Source organism: Aquarana catesbeiana, linkage group LG13, assembly GCF_042186555.1.
Source record: "Aquarana catesbeiana isolate 2022-GZ linkage group LG13, ASM4218655v1, whole genome shotgun sequence".
Lineage (NCBI taxonomy): Eukaryota > Metazoa > Chordata > Amphibia > Anura > Ranidae > Aquarana > Aquarana catesbeiana.
Window position 1 is genome coordinate 233,470,465 of NC_133336.1, and position 19,868 is coordinate 233,490,332.

Sequence of the window (19,868 nt, forward strand, 5' to 3'; positions counted from 1 at the left end):
CTATAGTGCAGGAATTGTGTTGATTTGAGTTGTAAAGACGCAAAGATCAGTGTTTATTACTTTCATTGTATTCATGCAATTTACAGCAATTAGTTTATAATAATTTGTTTTTGTGATTGCGTGTGGGAAGTTGGCCTTTTTTTATGTAAACGACACTCTCAATTGCTTTGAAATTATTTTTCGGCACACTGTGCTCAAAAGGTTGCCTACTCCTGTAGTAGAAGAATGGTATTTATATACAGTATATCACAAAAGTGAGTACACCCCTCACATTTTTGTAAATATTTTATTATATCTTTTCATGTGACAACACTGAAGAAATGACACTTTGTTACAATGTAAAGTAGTGAGTGTACAGTTTGTATACCAGTGTAAATTTGCTGTCCCCTCGAAATAACTCAACACACAGTCATTAAATGTCTAAACCGCTGGCTACACAAGTGAGTACACCCCTAAGTGAAAATGTCCAAATTGGGCCAAAGTGTCAAAATTTTGTGTGGCCACCAATATTTTCCTGCACTGCCTTAACCCTCATGGGCATGGAGCTCACCAGAGCTTCACAGGTTGCCACTAGAGTCCTCTTCCACTCCTTCATGACAATATCAAGGAGCTGGTGCATGTTAGAGACCTTGTACTCCTCCAGCTCCCGTTTGAGGATGCCCCACAGATGCTCAATAGGGTTTAGGTCTGGGGACATGCTTGGCCAGTCCATCACTTTTACCCTTAGGTTCTTTAGCAAAGCAGTGGTCATTTTGGAGGTGTTTTTGTGGTCGTTATGTTAGAATACTGCCCTGCAGCCCAGTCTCCAAAGGGAGGGGAACATGCTCTGCTTCAGTATGTCACAGTACATGTTGGCATTCATGGTTCCCTCAATAAGCTGTAGCTCTCCAGTGCCGGCAGCACTCATGCAGCGCCAAACCATGGCACTCCCACCCCCATACTTGACTGTAGGCAAGACACACTTATCTTTGTATTCCTCATCTGGCTCCTGCCACACACGCTTGACACCATCTGAACCAAATAAGTTCTTGGTCTCATCAGACCACAGGACATGGTTCCAGTAATCCATATCCTTAGTCTGCTTGTCTTCAGCAAACTGTTTGCAGGCTTTCTTGTGCATCATCTGTAGAAGAGGCTTCCTTCTGGGATGACAGAAATGCAGACCAGTTTTATGCAGTGTGCAGTGTATGGTCTGAGCACTAACAGGCTGACCCACCACCCCTTCAACCTCTGCAGCAATGCTGGCAGCACTCATACGTCTATTTCCCAAAGACTACCTCTGGATATGACTCTGAGCAAGTGCATTCAACTTCTTTGGTCGACCATGGTGAGGCCTGTTCTGAGTTGAACCTGTCCTGTTAAACTGCTGTTTGGTCTTGGCCACCATGCTGCAGCTCAGTTTCAGGGTCTTGGCAATCTTCTTATAGCCTAGGCCATCTTTATGTAGAGTAACCATTCTTTTTTTCAGATCCTCAGGGAGTTCTTTGCCATGAGGTGCCATGTTGAACCCCCAGTGGGAGAGTAAAAGCGATGACACCAAATTTAGCACACCTGCTCCCCATTCCCAGCTGAGACCTTGTAACAATAATGAGTCACATGACACCGGGGAGGGAAAATGTCTAATTGGTCCCAATTTGGACATTTTCACTTAGGGGTGTACTCACTTTTGTTGCCAGCGGTTTAGACATTAATGGCTGTGTGTTGAGTTATTTTGAGGGGACAGCAAATTTACACTGTTATACAAGCTGTACACTCACTACTTTACATTGTAGCAAAGTGTCATTTCTTCAGTGTTGTCACATGAAAAGATATAATTAAATATTTACAAAAATGTGAGGGGTGTACTCACTTTTGTGAGATACTGTATGTGTGTAATTTTTTATACTATTTTCATTCAAGATTTGACATTATTAAAGATATTCTGTATTGACTTAATGTAACTCAGTTGTTTTTGATACACCACATGTGTCTTGTGAAACCAGTTTCCCTTTGACTGGTATTCTAGTCACCGCGAGTTGCCATATTTTTACAGTTTTAACCATTTTACCTCTTAGCAATAAAATAGGACAGGGGTTCTAATCCTTTACTGTATCCATCCCACTGAATATCTCATGAGCTAAAATAATGGGGGGGCGTGGGGACCCCGCTGGAAGATGGCAGCACACTGAATCGGCTTCGCTCCATGGCTTCCCAGTGCAATCTACAGGGACCCGACAGCGGCTTTCACTGCCCACCCAGCTCCCACAGTACCCCCAGACCTCACCACATGTCCTGGAGACACCGAGACAACCGGCCACCGCGCAGGCTGGATGGATACTTTCCTCCGCTCCCGCCGTGCCTACAACAAAATGGCAGCACCCGCTGCTATTCACAACCTATAGGCTATGCCGCAGATCCTGCAGCCAGCCTGCCTGCACAGGGTGACTCATCACTGCTCAATCCAGAGGAATCCTCTAACTCCAGTTCCTCCACCCCTGCCCTAAGCAGCACAGCTAAATACAGACCCCTCATGAAGGCAGATAGGGACCTATGTCTTCAGCTGGACATAGAGGTGAGCAATACACAAGCAGGCCACCCTCCTCCCCCAGATCCTATTGCCTCCTTCCCTACCACAGACCAGCCTGTCTGCAACTCAACATTGAAAGATATGCTCCTGTCATTAATAGCCTCTTTACAGTCAGATGTGTTACACTGCATGCAGGAGATACATACAATACACTAATATGCAATGCACTATAATCTCACTCTTGTAGGAGAAAGGGTTGGCTACATGGAGCATAAGATGGAAGAGTATGCCTCCTCCTTTAACTCTCTGATATATGCATATGAAGTGCACAGGAATGACCTGCACTGGCTTAGGGCAAAAGTGGTGGACCTGGAAGACAGACCTAGATGTGCTCACAAGTACTACTAGCACATTTTCCTAGCCTCTGCCCCTGCAAAAAGAGAGGGGTGCTTATTGCCATTAAGGACTCTATAGCCTTCAAAGTAAAGGATGCCATCCTGGAAGGTTTATAATACTCCTGATATCAACACACAACCCTTCACATTGGCCAACATTTATGCACCAAACTCCCATCAACTCTGCTTCCTTGGTGAGACCCTACACAAAATCTGCAAAGTTCAACACGGTCGGCTTCTCTCATCTGTGGATATTCACACACACATATATATATATATATATAAAATATTCAAGTAGACCCTGTGCTGGAATCAAACCCTCCCAAACGTGCCTCTCCTAACCTCAGTCCTCTGCTTCTTATTGAAGACTTATTTGATGTCTGGCGCTGTTACCATGTCTCAGAGAGGGACTACACCTTTTTCTCCCCTAGGCATACTACTTGCACCCATATTGACTTGTTCCTGGTAGACAAATGGCTCCTCCAACAAACATCCTCATCCTCGATAGCAGACATCACTTGGTCAGATCATGTCACCGTCTCCATCTCGGTGGATGACTGCGACCTCTGTTCACTTGTGTGCCTTATCTGAGAACCACCTAATGCCCAAAAGCTCTCTCAACATCTCAGGGAATTTTTTACAACCAATGCCCCCTCTACTAAGGACCCATTCCTACCCTGAAATGCACATAAAGCATACATGAAAGGATAGTAAAAATCTCTTAGCCCAAACAAAAAGTGGGTCTTAGACCCATTAGTGCTAAAATGTCAGTACATAGGTTAAAATTTATGGGAGAGGTTCACTTTTGATAAGCTGCAGCTATTCTTGAATAAAAGTATTGAGTACCTCTATGAACTTTAATTAAAAACAAGAGAGAGAAAGCTCTGCCATCTCAGTGTTAACAGTGAATATATAAAAACACAATGGTTAAAAAGAAGAATGCACTCACAAGGATTAACATGCTGATCATCTGTTTCTTTAAAAGCCAGTTTCTGTTGGCAAAGGTCCAGGAAGGATGGATGAGTCATCAGTCACTGCTGTTAAATGCAGGGGTGCAGGTGAGTGTCACCATGATCTCTACCCTGGATAGACCGGCAGGCTGTGGGCAGAGGGATGTGCACAGTTTCCAAGGAGCATGGATGATAGCAAGTAGACAGGCACGGGAAGCCGTAGCCTGGAGCCATGCCAGGCTGGAATACAGGCTGGTGTGGATTCTGTGACTAAAGGGATGGTGGGGCCCTGATGACGTTGCAAGGTGGGCGGCAACATGTTTTGGAGCACGTCAGCTCCTTCGTCAGTTTAAACTTTTGGCAGGGAGCTTAATTGACATCCTCCCAGAACTGATTAAACCTGACAAATATGGGTTCACTAAAGGCAGACAGGCCTCCGATGCCACTAGAAAGATTATCAATCTCCTTCACAATGCTGAATATGATCAAACACCCTCTCTGCTCTTAGACACGGACAAGGTGTTTGACAGGATACATTGGGGCTATATGGAGAAGGCGTTGGTGAAGTTCGGTTTTAATGGTCTATACCTCTCTGCCATTTTGTCCTTCTATTCCTGCCCATCTGCACCAGTCAAAACATCCAATCTCTTGTCCAAAACCTTTCTCATTACAAATGGCACCCATCAGGGTTGTCCCTTCTCTCCTTCAAGATATAACCTTTTACCTGAGCCCCTAGCTGAGGCAGTCCACTCTCACCCCCAAATACATGGGTTTCACATTGGCCAATTACCCACACAATTAATTTATTTGTGGATGACATAATCCTACTCCTCAACCTCCCATCCAGCTCATTGCACAATGTTCACCAGCTGCTCTCTCAATTCAGTGCCATTTCCTATTACAAGGTTAATTGCTCCAAATCTCTAATATTAGACTTAAACATCCCAAAGAGATAGAAGGACTTCTTGCAAACCTCATTTCCATACCATTTGAGCTCCCAAGGTGTCCTTTACCTAGGTATTATGATCACTCCTTGCCCTTCCCAGCTTGCCTCCAGAAAGTTTGATACTTTCCACAAAAAATTGACCAAGGAACTGACCCATCTTGCAAACTTTGAACTGTCCTGGTCCGGGCGCCTTGCTTCCTGTAAGATGCTAATCCTACCTCAGATACTCAACCCTTTCAGAACTCTAGTGGTCCCCTTCTCAGCAAAGCAGTTGCTTATACTAAAAAACCAAGCAAGGTAAAAGGGCAATATGCTCTGATTCCCTCTTGCTCAAACATAGGGTGGCTGGTGGGATGGAGTTGGTTGATGTGAAGGATTATTACTTGGCAACACGTTTAAACCAGTAGACCCCCTTCCGTTGGTAGAAATTGAAAAGACCCTGGCCCGGGACCCCGACCCCCATGCTTTGCTGATGGCTGATCTATGGCAACCTCGTCCTTTGCAAAGTGTCTTCCCACCTATGAAAACCTTGCTCCTGGCTTGGAGAACCCTGCATGCCACTTCTTACCCGGAATCCTATGACTCCTTAGTACATGATCCAATTGCAGTCTTGAACCATCTCATGCTTCATTTGACAACACTCCTAGGTATCAGGGTAATTGAGGACATTTACATTGATGGCAGACTCCATGACCTGGAGGTGCTGCGGGAGAGATTTGGACTGATGGCTAAGGACCATTTTACTTATTGTAGAATCCAACATCTCTTAAAGCATTGCCCACCTCCTGTCATAAAGCTTCTCAAACAACTGTTGCTATTCTACTCCTCAACCCCTGCTAAAAGAAAGGGAATCTCCCTCATCTTCAATATACTACAAGAGAAGCTTACCTTCCATAAATCAAAACCCTTCTAGCAATGGGAGGAAGACTTAGGCTCTGAATTCTCCCCTTCCCAATGGTCCACTGCTCTGAGGTCAATTTACAAAGCAACACTGTGTACAACATTGGGAGCCAACCCAAAAAAAATCACTCTCCGCTGGTATCCCATGCCTCTGCGTCTGGCCCAGATCTCTCCTACACAATCCCCTCTGTGTTGGAGAGGATGTGGGAAATCAGGAAACCTGATCCACATGTTTTGGTCCTACAAATGTATTGTGAATTTCTGCAACAAGGTATTTCAGTTGTTATCAGAGATAACGGGAATTATTATAGCACCCTCCTCCATTTTGAATCTAAGCCTAGAAAAGGTTCCCAGTCAGTTACATTTTGTATTTAGGCATATACTTGTGGCCAGACTCACGATTGCCAAGAATTGAAAATCTCAGCTTGCCCCAAACCCCTCAGAGGTAATAGCCACCACTAAACTTCACTACTCTTATGAATGCACTTTGTCGGGAGGAAGCATAACTTTATTTGACTCACTTTGGGAACCATGGTCCACTTGGATTGATAAATGTTGATGCCCTATTTGTTTACCATACTTTGAATGTTACTGATTACTTGAGTATCATTTGCTTTGCTATTTGTGGTCACTATTATTGTTTCTACTACTGTTAAGTTATTCGTTATCCGCTACTATCTATGCGCATGTATCCGCCAATTGCGGTACCTATTGTATATCATTTAAACTTAATAAATACCTAATGAGAAAAAAAATACTGCATGGTTTCATGATAAACACTGCATATTTCAATGAAATACTGCTTGGGGTATTTTAGAAGCTTTTTTTAGTGAAATCCAATTTTTTTTTTGAAAAACACTATGAGCTATTTTATCTCAGATTTTAACAACTTGCTGACCGCACTATGTATATATACATTGCAGTTTGCAAGTGGTTCACCAGGATTATGGCTGAAGATATTAGCCATAACCCCGGTATTTTTTGCAGCGGGCGGCTGGTTTTCTTATGAAACCATTTTAAGCAGCTCATGAGCATCTGGAATGGTTACTGAAGTGGTAGAATGGGGAAGCTCATGTTGGCCAGCGTTTCTTGGGCTTACCATTTCCACCGGTTCACCCGAGAAATGACCTGATGGTGCGGCCGACTGCTCCAATAGGCGATCAAAGAATAGATCCTCTTTGATTGCCTCTATGGTCTCCGAGGACCAGAGCAATGTCATGACATCACTTCCAGTCCAGGCTGGAAGTAAAAAAAAAAAATTTAAAGCAAAAGATTAAAAAAAAGGTAAGGAAAAGATTCAGGGTCTTTTTGACCCCAGATCTCTCCATAAAGTGGACCTTGTCATCCTTATTTCTATTACAAAGGATGTTTAAATTCCTTGTAATAGGAATACAAGTGATAAAAAAATAAAGGGAGAGTGAAAAAAATTAAATAAAAAATAAGATAAATAAGAAAAAAGTTGCGCACCCATATGTTAACACAGTATTCGCACCACACATGTGAGATATTGCCGCAAACATTAGAGCGAGATCAATAATTCTAGTGCTAGACCTCCTCTGTAACTCTAAACAGGTAACCTGTAAATGCATTTAAAGCATGGTCTATGGAGATTTTTAAGTACCGTAGTTTGACGCCATTCCGTGAGCGTGTGCAATTTTAAAGCGTGACATGTTTGGTATCTATTTACTTGCCATAGCATCATTTTTCACATTATATAAAAAAATGGGGTAAATATAGTTTTTTTTAATTAAAGTGTATTTCCCCTCCCCCCCAAAAAAAGGGGTTTGCAAAAACCACTGCACAAATACCTTGTGACATAAAAAATTGCAATGATCGCCATTTTATTCCCTAAGGTATCTAATAAAAAAAGTATAATGTTTGGGGGTTATAAGTCATTTTCTAGTAAAAGAATAATGATTTAAACAAAGAGTGCCAGAAAAAGCCTGGCCGGCAAGTGGTTAAAGACGAAAATACCATTCATGAATTGAGCCCACTGTCTGCTGATACCATTCATGCTCTATACACAAGGAGCTTATAGCACAATACAAGTCATGTCAGTGGTATTCTGTGCTGTGTATGGAGATCTCACCATCTACACATGGAGGACAATATTGGGGGGGGGGGGCAACTTCATTATAACATTTCTTATAAAATTCTATTTCCTGCAGTTTTATAAAGTGATCTAATATAAATGATTCCAATAAAGAGAAATTAGCTCCATTCAGTTATATTCATTCCTGGGGGAGAAATTCATTTTCTTCTGATAACATTATTCTCTTCTTGTACAGATTGGATAGAAATCAGCTGACAGACAGTTCCTGCCCCCTCGTGGCATCTTTAATGAGAAATAACCAGACACTGAGAATACTGAACCTGTCCAAGAACAATCTGGAGGGTCCTCATTTCAGAGATCTGATGGAAGCTCTGACAACAAGCCGGATAGAGGAATTACAGTGAGTATAACAGGACTGACTGAGACAATAATATTCTGGGATAGTAACATCCAAAACTTGTAAATATTCTGACTGCAATTGTTATAATAGTGACTTCTCTCTTCTGGAGATCTTTATGTCTGGGTTGAATGGAGCAGAGACAATCACTGCAGACAATCTTAGTTACATAGTTACATAGTAGGCAAGGTTGAAAAAAGACACAAGTCCATCAAGTCCAACCTATGTGTGTGATTTTATGTCTACAATTACATTGTATATCCCTGCATGTTGTGGTCATTCAGGTGCTTATCTAAGACCCCTTTCACACCAGAAGCAGTTTTCAGGCACTTTAGTGCTAAAAATAGCACCTGTAAATGTGCCTGAAAAAAGCCTCATCTGCAATCCCAGTGTGAAAGCACTCGCTGGGGCGCTGCACTGGCAGGACATCAAAAAAAGTCCTGCAAGCAGCTTCTTTGAGGTGCTTTAGGAGCGTTACCGCTCCTAAAGCGCCCCTGCCCATTGAAATCAATGGGCAGCGCTGCCGAAGCACCTGCAAAGTGCCTCGGCAGCGGTGCTTTACGGGCGCTTTTAACCCTTTGTGATAAAGTTATAATTACCTTGCGCCAAAGTTTAGTGCAAACCCTAAAGGCATAAATTATAAATGTAAAAAATAGCTGCTAACCCCAAACTGAATGAATATATCACTAGTGCGGATTGGAAATGAGAGGATAGGGGGCGCTACAACATTAATTACTAAAATAAATTTGTGTGATGATCTTACATGGAGCAGTTGACTGCTCGAATGGTGATACTCAATAATAAATATACCAAATAATAAATATATCAAACATATATACAGTGTTCTGAACCGTGGCTACAGTAATGTTGTGACAACAATTAACTGAAGTGATCATACATATATCCACAACATGTGTTAAATAACAAGTCCAATGTGATGAAAAAAGGAAATTCCTTCCAATATTAAAGATGAAAATGCCACCTTCACTGACTACGTTGTCACCCAAAGTGCTCTGTAGATGGATATCTGCTTACCAGATGGTTGACCTTATTAGTGAAAAAAAGGTCAATTAAGCTTTAGTAATATTTTATTTGCTGCAATAATGGAGACCGTATACTGGGTCTGTACCTCTCCCCAAATAAGGATTCTCAGGTGGGATAAGAAATATAGAGGGAACCGGAATAGTGTAATCCCATTTATTTAAAATATAGTTTAAAAACAAAACGCCAAATGGCTGCTTACATTTAAAAGTGCCTTCTCCCAGCACTGAGGCTGGATGGCATGTATAGAGATGGATGAAGTCCCGCAATCAGCGTGGTGACTGGCGTGCATTCCACCACCGACGGCGAGCAACCAGAAGTGATGCAATCGCATGACCAAGTAACGCCTCCAGTGTGAGCAACAATGGCCAGTAACAATAGCCAGTGAATCCTCTCCTCCAAAGCACCATAAATCATATTTTATTTGAAGGGGAGATCTGGATGTGAAGTAATACTGTATGTACAGTAGCGCCAGGTACACTGCAGAATACAGTATGCACCACTGAGCCAATCACGGCGAGCAATGTATTTTATTATTCTGTTGATGGATACAAAGCCTGCTCGGATTGGCAGAGGCTGTGACATCATAAGCCCCGCGCCACTCTGACTCACTGTAATGTATCCTGCTCTGATTGGCAGAGGTTGTTACTCCAATCCGAGCAGGCTAGCAGGCTCTGTATTCATCAACAGAATACATCGCCCGCAGGGATTGGGTATGTATACAGTATTGCCGAGCATCCGGCGGGCTGACATCCATCTGGCGGCCGCTTCATACCCGGCGTATATAAGACGACCCCCGCTTTTTGGCTGTGTTATTTAGGTGTTTACGGCGGAAAATACAGTAGTATCCTATATAGGCTTTTAAAGCATTGCCTATGGTACCATAGTTTGTCGGCATACATCATTTTAAAGCATGTCATGTTAGATATCTATTTACTCGGTGTAATATCCTTTTTTAGGTATTACATTGTGCTTGTGTCCATTAACTTTCATTAAAGTGTATTTTGTCCCGAAAATGTATGTTTGAGAAGCCACTGCCCAAATATTGTGCGACATAAAAAAATTGCAAAAACAACCATTTTATTCTCCATGGCCTCTGCATAAAAATTATATAATGTTTGGGGATTCTAAGTAATTTTTCAGCAACAAAATTATGATCTTTACATATAGTAAAGAAATGTCCTAACTGGCCTGGGCTGGAGGTGGTTAACTGCTTCCCGACCGCCTCACGCAGATGTACTGTGGCAGAAGGGCACGTACAGGCAGATTAAAGTACCTGTAAGTTGCCCTTTAAGAGACGGCTTGCGGGCGCGCGTGCATGCCCGCCCGCCGGGAGCTCTGTGACCGCAGGTCCCGCGAACCCGATGTCTGCGGGGATACCCGCGATCGTCTTACGGTAAGGAAGAACAGGGAGATGCTGATGTAAACAAGCATCTCCCCGTTCTGCCTAGTGACACTGTCACTGATCACGCTCCCTGTGATCGGGAGCAGCGATCAGTGATGTGTCACACACAGCCCCTCCCCCCCAACAGTTAGAAACACTCCCTAGGACACACTTAACCCCTACAGCACCACCTAGAGGTTAACCCCTTCACTGCCAGTGACATTTTAACAGTAGTCAATGCAATGGGGTCATTTGGACCTGTAATGCTTCCTCTGCACTCCCCCAGCTAAATTAAGTACAGATTGTACCTAATCAGATGTATTTCTAGCCAAAATCTGACACCTCTGAAAATGGAATGGCTCAAAGATTCTGGATTAATTGCTTTTAAGGGAGATTGTAAAACAAATGTTCTTGTCTTCCCTCCACTTACCATCCTGATGTCTTTGTCTCCCGAAGGGCACAGGTAATCCCAGGACACACATGGGGATCAGGAAAGGGGTGCACTGTCTGTAAAATATCGAAGTGAACAGATGACTGTAAAGTCACTTCTATTTAGGAGCTTGAGGCCGGATGAGCAAAGAGTAAGCACACTCACAGCTGTATTAGTTTATTTACATCCCAATACAGCTATGTTGTAATACTTTCATTAGCAGCATTAAAATTGATCAATTACAACTGTACTTCTAGTGAAGTTGCCTTTTAATAAATCCCCCACCACCCTGACTGCAGCCTGCCTGGTAAAGCACTTCTCTTCCTCTCTTTTAAAGTCGAGTTATTACTGTATTAATAATCAATAATTCATATTGATGAGGAAAGTTCCAAGAAAATCTGTTTTAGTTCTCGTGTAAAAACTGTAAAATTGATTTAATAATAAAATAGCAAAATATTACAAGAACAATATCAAAATGTAGAATATAAAAATAGCATCAATAAGTTTCTTATTCTTGAAATGAAGATTGTATAAATGTATCTTTGTGTGTGTGTGTCTTGTGTGAGTAGGTTTGTCAGCCTCCTTCAAAGTTTCCAAGAGTGTCTGCTTGTGTCAGCTTCAAAAGATTCTTTCCCTAGCTTTTCACTCCTAAAATCTGACCCCCACCTTATCTTTAAAATATATATTATTTGCCTTGCAGTTCTACAGAAAGCCCGCAAATTTCAAACATCTCCTTCACACAAGAGTGGAGGTTGTTTAGTATCTTATGCATTAACATTCCTGAGGAATGGTATATAACAAAGCTGTGACAAGAATCATTTAACTTGTACAATATACGTTTCCTTTAACATCTAAATCAAATAAACCTCGGATTGCGAGCAACGCGGTTAACGAGCATTTCGCAATACGAGCACTGTTTTTTAAAAAAAAAAACTCCTGAGTGTTGTCTTGCAAAATGAGAAGGATTCAAGCCACAGCGGTGTGCAGTACCGCATTTGGCCTGAGGTGGGGGGCGCCGGAGCCGAGCCGAGTGGAGCCATTAAGACATACTCGGAAGTACTCTGAGTTCAGCCGAGCTGTCCCCGAGCTTTTCTGAGTACTTCTGAGGCTCTCTGGCGCCCCCCCACCTCTGGCCACATGCGGTATTGCATGCCATAGAAGTCAATGCGGAAAACAAATTATTTTCGTTTCCATTGACTCCTATGGGGAAACTCGCTTTGATATGCGAGTGCTTTGGATTACGAGCATTCTCCTGGAACAGATTATGCTCATAATCAAAGGTTCCACTGTACTACATGAATCAGTATGTATATTATATTAATTGAAAACCGAATGTTCTTATTAACCACTTGCCCACCAGGCCAATTCTGACATTTCTCTCCTACATGTAAATATCATAATTTTTTTGCTAGAAAATTACACAGAACCCCCAAACATTATATATGTTTTTTTTAGCAGAGACCCTAGAGAGTACAATGGCAGTCATTGCAACTTTTTATCTTGCATGGTATTTGCGCAGCAATTTTTCAAACAGGTTTTTTTGGGGAAAAAAAAGTTTCATGCTCTAAAAAAAAAAAAAAACAGTCAATTTATTCATTTTTTTTGCATAATGTGAAAGATGAAGTTGCGCCGAGTAAATAGCCGTGTCTTGTCATTTTTACCATTTTGACACTTTTTTGTGAAATGGTAGGGGTACATTTGTACCTGTTACCATTTCACACAGGGGGGGAGGCCGGGATCTGGGGGTCCCCTTGTTAAAGGGGGCTTCCAGATTCCAATAAGCCCCCCGCCCGCAGACCCCCCACAACCACCGGGCAAGGGTTGTGGGGATGAGGCCTTTGTCCCCATCAACATGGGGACAAGGTGCTTTGGGGGGCTACCCAAAGCACCCTCCCCATGTTGAGGGCATGTGGCCTGGTACGGTTCAGGAGGGGGGGCGCTCTCTCGTCCCTCCCTCTTTTCCTGCAGCCTGCCAGGTTGCGTGTTTGGATAAGGGTCTGGTATGGATTTTTGGGGGGACCCCCACGCCATTTTTTTTATTTTGGTGCGGGGTTCCCCTTAATATCCATACCAGACCTGAAGGGCCTGGTATGGAATTTGGGGGGACCCCCGCGCAATTTTCTTTTTAAATTTTGGTTTGGGGCTTCCCTTCATATTCATACGAGACCCAAAGGGCCTGGTAATGGACTGTGGAGGAATCCCATGCTGTTTTTTTTAATGACTTTTATGTGTATTGCCAAGACCGACAATTCATTATAGCCGCGAGTAGTTTTAAATGACTTTTTTTCCTTTAGAAATGTCATTTTGTGCAGGGACTGTTCTAAACACGGGAAACATGCGCTACTTTACAGGCATACTATAGACACCCCCCAGGTACGAAATTTAAAGGAATATTTTACTTTTATTGTTTCACTTTAAGCATTATTAAAATCACTGCTCCCAAAAAACGGCCATTTTTAAAACTTTTTTTGCATTGATACATGTCCCCTGGGCAGGACCCGGGTCCCCAAACACTTTTTATGACAATAACTTCCATATAAGCCTTTAAAATTAGCACTATTGATTATTCATGTATGTGTCCCATAGACTTTAATGGTGTTTGCGTGTTTGAACAAATTTTTTGCCTGTTCGCATGTTCTGCTGCGAACCGAACCGGGGGGGTGTTCGGCTCATCCCTACTCCTAATCGAGAAGTATTGTAATATTAAAGGACTTAAAATCTTAACTAAAACAAACCCTTACATCTTAAGAATGTAACCCTATCTATTTACGATGGGAGGAGGTCAGAGAAACCAACTCAGACTTTAATTACTACCACATGTTAGCTCTCCATAGGATCTCTTATAAAGCTTATAACAAGGTATATACCTTTACAAGTATAAGAATTTATATATTTCACTTTTTCCATATATAGATTATATAAATATATTTAAATGTATCCAAGTCTATTATTCCCAAAACCCAATCATTCATATGTATAAAAAGAAGTGCAGCGCTGGATATATAAAACACAAAAATTGGTAATATTAAATAGATATATGCTATACATGATCCGAACAAATAGTGCAAAAATCATATGATTTGTCCATACATGATCAAACAAATTAGATGATGAAAGTGCTTCACTGTAGGGATATGTGCGTGGTTCCCACCACCACAAACGCCTATCCTAATCAAATTTAAGGTGCATCAACAAACATAAAGTGTCCATAAAAAGTATGAAGTGACTTTGCTGTATGAGTAAATCTGTGACTTCCATCGTGATGAATGCCCATCACCTTGAAGAGATTAAAGGCTTACCAGACGGCCTCTAATCAGAGGCATGATAACATCAATTTGGGGTGTTGTCTTCTCAACGAATGGGTCTCTTCTGGGATGGTGGATGCGTGTCAGCAGACGGTCACCATAAGCCTCCAAATAGCGGTCCAGTCGGGAGAGGTCACTCCCAGCGATAATAAAATATCTTTCAGGTCAAATCTAGGGAAGGTAAAGACTCCTCATTTCTTTCATCTAGTTCTGTGTCTTCTTGGCTTTCCTTGGATATCTTCTGTAGCCTGTGTTGCTTGTATGATGACCCCCGCCTCGTCCTCTTTTTCCTCTTTGATCCAATCATTCATATATTTGTTAATTGATGAATATTAGATATTAGATTAAAGAAAACTTTCTAACACTCTCCACTCCCATAATCTTCACCGTGTACTTCCTTGTACACCACCACACAGCCTCTGCAATGAGGATATCTCAAACGGGTCTTCTTGTTATTGCCAATGTACCCTGTGGCCCTATTCATTCCTACAGAGGAGGCACACTTATTGCAATCTCCAGTCATTCAGAGGAGTACAGCTCATACACAGGAACAAATAGAGCCATGACAGCCACAGTAAGAGGACCTGTCCTTTACAGTACTGTGCAAAAGTTTTAGGCAGGTGGGAAAAGATGCTGTAAATGAAGAATACTTTCAGAAATAGAAGTGTAAAAGTTTATTTTTATCAATTAACAAAATGGAAAGTAAATGAACAGAAGACAAATCTAAATCAAATCAATATTTGCTCTGACCACCCTTTGCATTTAAACCAGCATCAATTCTTCTAGGTAGACTTGCACACAGTTTTTGAAGGAACTCGGCGGGCTAGGTAGTTTCAAACATCTTGGAGAGCTAACAACAGATCTTCTGATGATGTTGGCTGCCTCAAATCCTTCTATCTCTTCATGTAATCCCAGACAGACTCCATGATGGTGAGATCAGGGCTCTGTGGGGGCCAAACCATCACTTCCAGGACTCCTTGTTCTTTACACTGAAGATAGTTCTTAATGACATTGGTTATATGTTTGGAGTCATTGTTCTGCTGTAGAACAAATTTGGGGCCAATCGCATGCCTCCCTGATGGTATGGCATGATGGATAAGTATCCGCCTGTATATTTCAGCATTGAGGAGACCATTGATCCTTTTTTTTTTTTTTTTTTTTTTTTTTTTTTATTGCCACGTCAGCCGAGTACTATTCATAAAAGGGTGTTGTTTCAACTTTCAAGTCAAACTTATCCCTTGATACTTTCACATCATTGTGGCGATTTTCTTTTTGTGCATGGTCTTTTTTTTTTTTTTTTCTCTTTTTCAAATGATTTATAATGATGAATAATATCCCCCCCCTTACCCCCCCAAAATCCCCCCATCCAACCAGTCACCCCCCCCTCCCCCACCCTAGGGGGTCCTAGCCTTGTCTCTTCCCGTCCACCACCTGCTCTTAATGCCCGTTTAGAAATTTAACTAGATTTTGGGGTTATATTTTTGTTTAAGGTGAGTTATCTGAGTCCCCGTCCCACACCTCAGCCGCCTGGTTGGAGAACTTATACCTTGCCCAGTCTCTCCACGTTTCTTCATATTCCTCCATCTCCAACCCTTCACTGTATCTTAGATACTCCAGGCAGTGAATTTCCTCTACTTTGTTGAACCACTCCCGCATTGAAGGTCTCCTACTGTCCAACCAATATTTGGGGATAAGACTCTTAGCTGCATGGAGAAGGTGTGGTAACAGTATTTTCAAATAAGTCCTAGAGGGCATATCGCTTCCATGGTGCAAGCATACCCAGGGGTCATCTGGGACCCTCTTGTTAGTAATCACATGTATATTCCCCCTTATCTCGACCCAATATTTTTTCATTACCGGACACGTCCACCAAATATGCGCCATTGTTCCAATCTCCTTGCACCCCCTCCAGCAATACTGCGAAGTTTCTTCCAGCATTTTATGCGCTATATCCGGAGTGATGTACGTTCTGGCAAGAATTCTAAAATTCATTTCCGCTATCCTGAAGTTTGCTGATGTGGCGTTTACTCTGCTCAGGACCCTCCCAGCCTCCTTTTCGCTGATCTTTTTGCCTAATTCCTCCTCCCATTTCATGACAAATCCAGGGCGCTCCACCTTTCCCATTCTAATCAGTATTCTATAAATCCTAGACATTCCTCCCCTCCTGCTTTTCTTGATGCATACTTTTTCGAGGGGGCGAAGGTCTTCTATTGACCTTATTGGCTGCGGGAGGGATTCAACAAAATGTTTCATCTGCCTGTATTTCCAGTTGTCCATAACAAACCAATTATCTTTAGCTTTTAATTCCTGGTAGGAACAAAGTGTCCCCAGGCTAGTGATATCTTTGAGTTGGGCTTCTTCACATAAAATCCATCTCCCAGACAATTCTTCCCTCCCTGGCGGGAAGTAATCTGTGTCCTTTAACGGGACTAGTGGTGAATTGTATCCCCACTTCTCCCTAGTATGTATTTTATCCCATGTGTTTAAAACGTGTTTGGTGATGTCCATTGTTTTCGTGCACAGATTTCTATATTGTGGTGGTATCCATACATTTTTACCTAAATCAACCCCACTCGTTATTTTCTCTATTTTCACCCATTGCTTATCTTTATTGTTATTCACCCAATCTGGGATACGTGATAAAACTATTGCAGTGTAATATTTTTTAATATCAGGTGCCCCCCAGCCCCCCCTCTTCTTAACATTTGCTAATTGTGCATACTTAATTCGTGGTTTCTTCCCCCTCCATATAAACCTTAGAAACAGTGTGTGTAATTTATTCAGGAAACTCAGTGGTATTGCAATTGGGAGCATTTGGATTTTATATGTGACTTTGGGGAGAACTGACATTTTAAGTAAATTTATCCTACCTCCCCATGATAGTCGGTTCCGCGGAAATCTATTCAGCTCAGCTCCGATCTCATTGAGGAGGGTCATATAGTTGGCTTGGAACAGTGTCTCTTTTTCTGCAGATATTTTGACTCCTAGGTAGTTAAGTTCTTTTATCACCCACTTAAATGGAAGGCCCTTTTGGTATGCTTTGTCCCTGCCTTTATCCTCTATGACTTCCAGTATTTCCGACTTGGTTGCATTTACTCGAAAATTTGATAGTCTACCGTAATTCCCAACCATCTCAAGTAGGTTGGGAAGGGAGATCCTTGGGCGCGTGATATACAATAGGACGTCGTCGGCAAAGGCAGCTAATTTATATTCTTCTTCCCCAATTTTGACCCCACTGATGTCTGGGCTGAGCCTTATCTTGGCCAACAACGGCTCCAATGTCAACACAAAAAGCAGCGGGGACAGCGGGCACCCCTGCCTGGTACCATTTTGCAGCACAATGGGATCAGACAGAGTACCATTTATTTTGACTCTAGCGGTGGGGGATGCATACAGGGCCTTTATCCTTCCTATCGTTTTATTGCCTATGCCAAATTCTTCCAGGGTATTCCACATGAAGCCCCAGTCTACCCTGTCAAATGCCTTTTCAGCATCCATTGACTGGAGTAGACCTGGGGCTCCCCTTTCCTTCATTATCTGGGTCACCATTAGTGTTTTAATGCTATTATCTCTTCCTTCCCTCCCAGGTATGAAGCCCACTTGGTCGGAGTGGACCACCTCCTTCACTATCTTTTTCAGTCTGTCGGCAAGAATCTTTGCAAAGATCTTCGTATCGACATTCAAGAGGGAAATGGGTCTGTAACTTGAGCACAAGGTGCTATCCTTTCCCTCCTTCCATATGACAGCAATCCTCGCTTCCAGTGCTTCTTTTCTCATCTCCCAGCCTTCCCCAATCCCGTTGATGTAAGAGCACAATATGGGGAGCAATGGTTCCTGTAGTTTTTTATAGTAAAGGGCGGTCAGTCCATCAGGCCCTGGGCTTTTCCCATTTGGAATGTCCTGGATGGCCCTCCTTAGTTCCTGTAGGGTCACTGGTGCATCTAACATATCACTATCTTCTTCCGTAATTTTTGTTAAGTTTGCCTCTTTCAAGAATATTTTATTGGCCTCTTGTTTACGGTTATCCAATTCCTGAGAGTTATCTGCGTTAATTGCATACAATGCCCCATAGAACTCTTGGAAGGCTTTCGCTATGTCCCGCGTTTTATGTTTAATTTCCCCCGACTTGGTCCTAATTTTTTCTATGTAGTTGCTCGTTTTCTTTTTTTTCAGGGCCCTTGCCAGAAGCCTGCCTGGTTTGTTACCAAAGATGTATCTCTCTTTCTTGACCATATTATAGGTTTTACGTGTTTCCTGTTCTAGAGAGGCCCTCATCTCTTCTCTTCTTTTCAGTAGGTTTATCCATACCTCCCTTCCACCTGATGCTTTATGTTGTTGCTCTAGTTCCTGGATCTCTCTCGTAAGGGCTAACCTTTCATTTTTCAATCTCTTGTTTCCCCCCCCCCCCACCATCATAAGTATACCCCTGATGTAGGCTTTGTGGGCTTCCCAAATTGTGGCCTCATCTACCTCCCCGGGGGTATTAATTTTGAAAAACCACTCCAGCTCTTCCTTAATTCTCTTTAAGATGTCTTTGTCATTTAGCAGATCTTCGTTCAGTCTCCATCCCGAACCCGGTAAGTCATTTTCACCTAATTTTAAATGTAAACTCACGGGTGCATGGTCCGAGAATGTCATATTACCGATAGTTGCTTCTGTGACCTCTTCTAACAACCTATGCTCTACCAGAAAAAAGTCGAGTCTCGAGTATGTCGCATTCACGGGGGAGTAGTAAGTGTAATCCCTTATATCTCCTTGCTGGATCCTCCATACATCCACCAGCTGAAGTTGGTGTAGTTTCTTTTTGAGTTTCCCAGCCCACACTCCACCCCCCCCCTACCATGCGACGTACAATCCCTCTCGGGTCTAAACAGAGGTTAAAATCTCCTGCAACTATAGCCCTCCCCGTCTTAAATTCTTCAAATTTAGTCAGTATGCTCATTACTTTTCCATATGTATTTTTATTAGGCCCATAGATGTTTGCCAGGGAGTACTTCATACCATTGATTTTGCCTTTCAGGAAGAGGTACCGACCCTCCGGGTCCGATAATCTCTCCTCAAGTTCGAATCTAATCTCCCTGGCAAACCCTATGGCTACTCCCCTTGCTCCCCTAATTGATGAGTCACTATAGTACCAAACTGGGTAATCCCTAGAAAAGATTTTTTGGTTCTTGTTGGTACTTAAGTGAGTCTCTTGGAGCACTGCGACCCCAGCCTTCAGGAACTTCAATTCCCCTAAAATATTTGCACGTTTTACACAAGCATTCAGTCCCCTTACGTTATAAGAAATAACTTTTAGATTAGGTGTCATCACTCACTCTTGTTTGTTTTCTCCCTTCTGAAAAACAAGCTCCTGGTACTTTTACATAGGTTGGATCCTCTTTTTTGTGGAACAGACTCGTAACCCAATTGGCTATAGGACTCCCCCTCTTTCCCGCCCCCTCCCTCACACCCCCACCCCTCCTCACCCCCCCTCCCCCATCCCTCCAAACCCCCCCCGCCCCCCCTCCCTCCTTCCCCCTCCCTCCTTCCCCCTCCCCGTGCTTTTGGGGGGACATCAG

General features: G+C 42.7%; 1 protein-coding gene across 7 annotated transcripts in view; it reads left to right on the forward strand.

Moving 5' to 3' along the window:
* LOC141116956 (NACHT, LRR and PYD domains-containing protein 3-like) overlaps positions 1-19,868 on the forward strand; it is a 226,283-nt gene that overhangs the window by 193,188 nt on the left and 13,227 nt on the right. For 6 of the 7 annotated variants that reach the window (XM_073609482.1, XM_073609481.1, XM_073609475.1 and 3 more), the window contains one exon: positions 7,986-8,150. The exons of the other annotated variant lie outside the window; for it this stretch is intronic. In XM_073609482.1, coding sequence (XP_073465583.1) covers positions 7,986-8,150 — 165 coding nt within the window. The remainder of the gene's footprint in view (positions 1-7,985; positions 8,151-19,868) is intronic. 7 annotated transcript variants of the gene reach the window in all.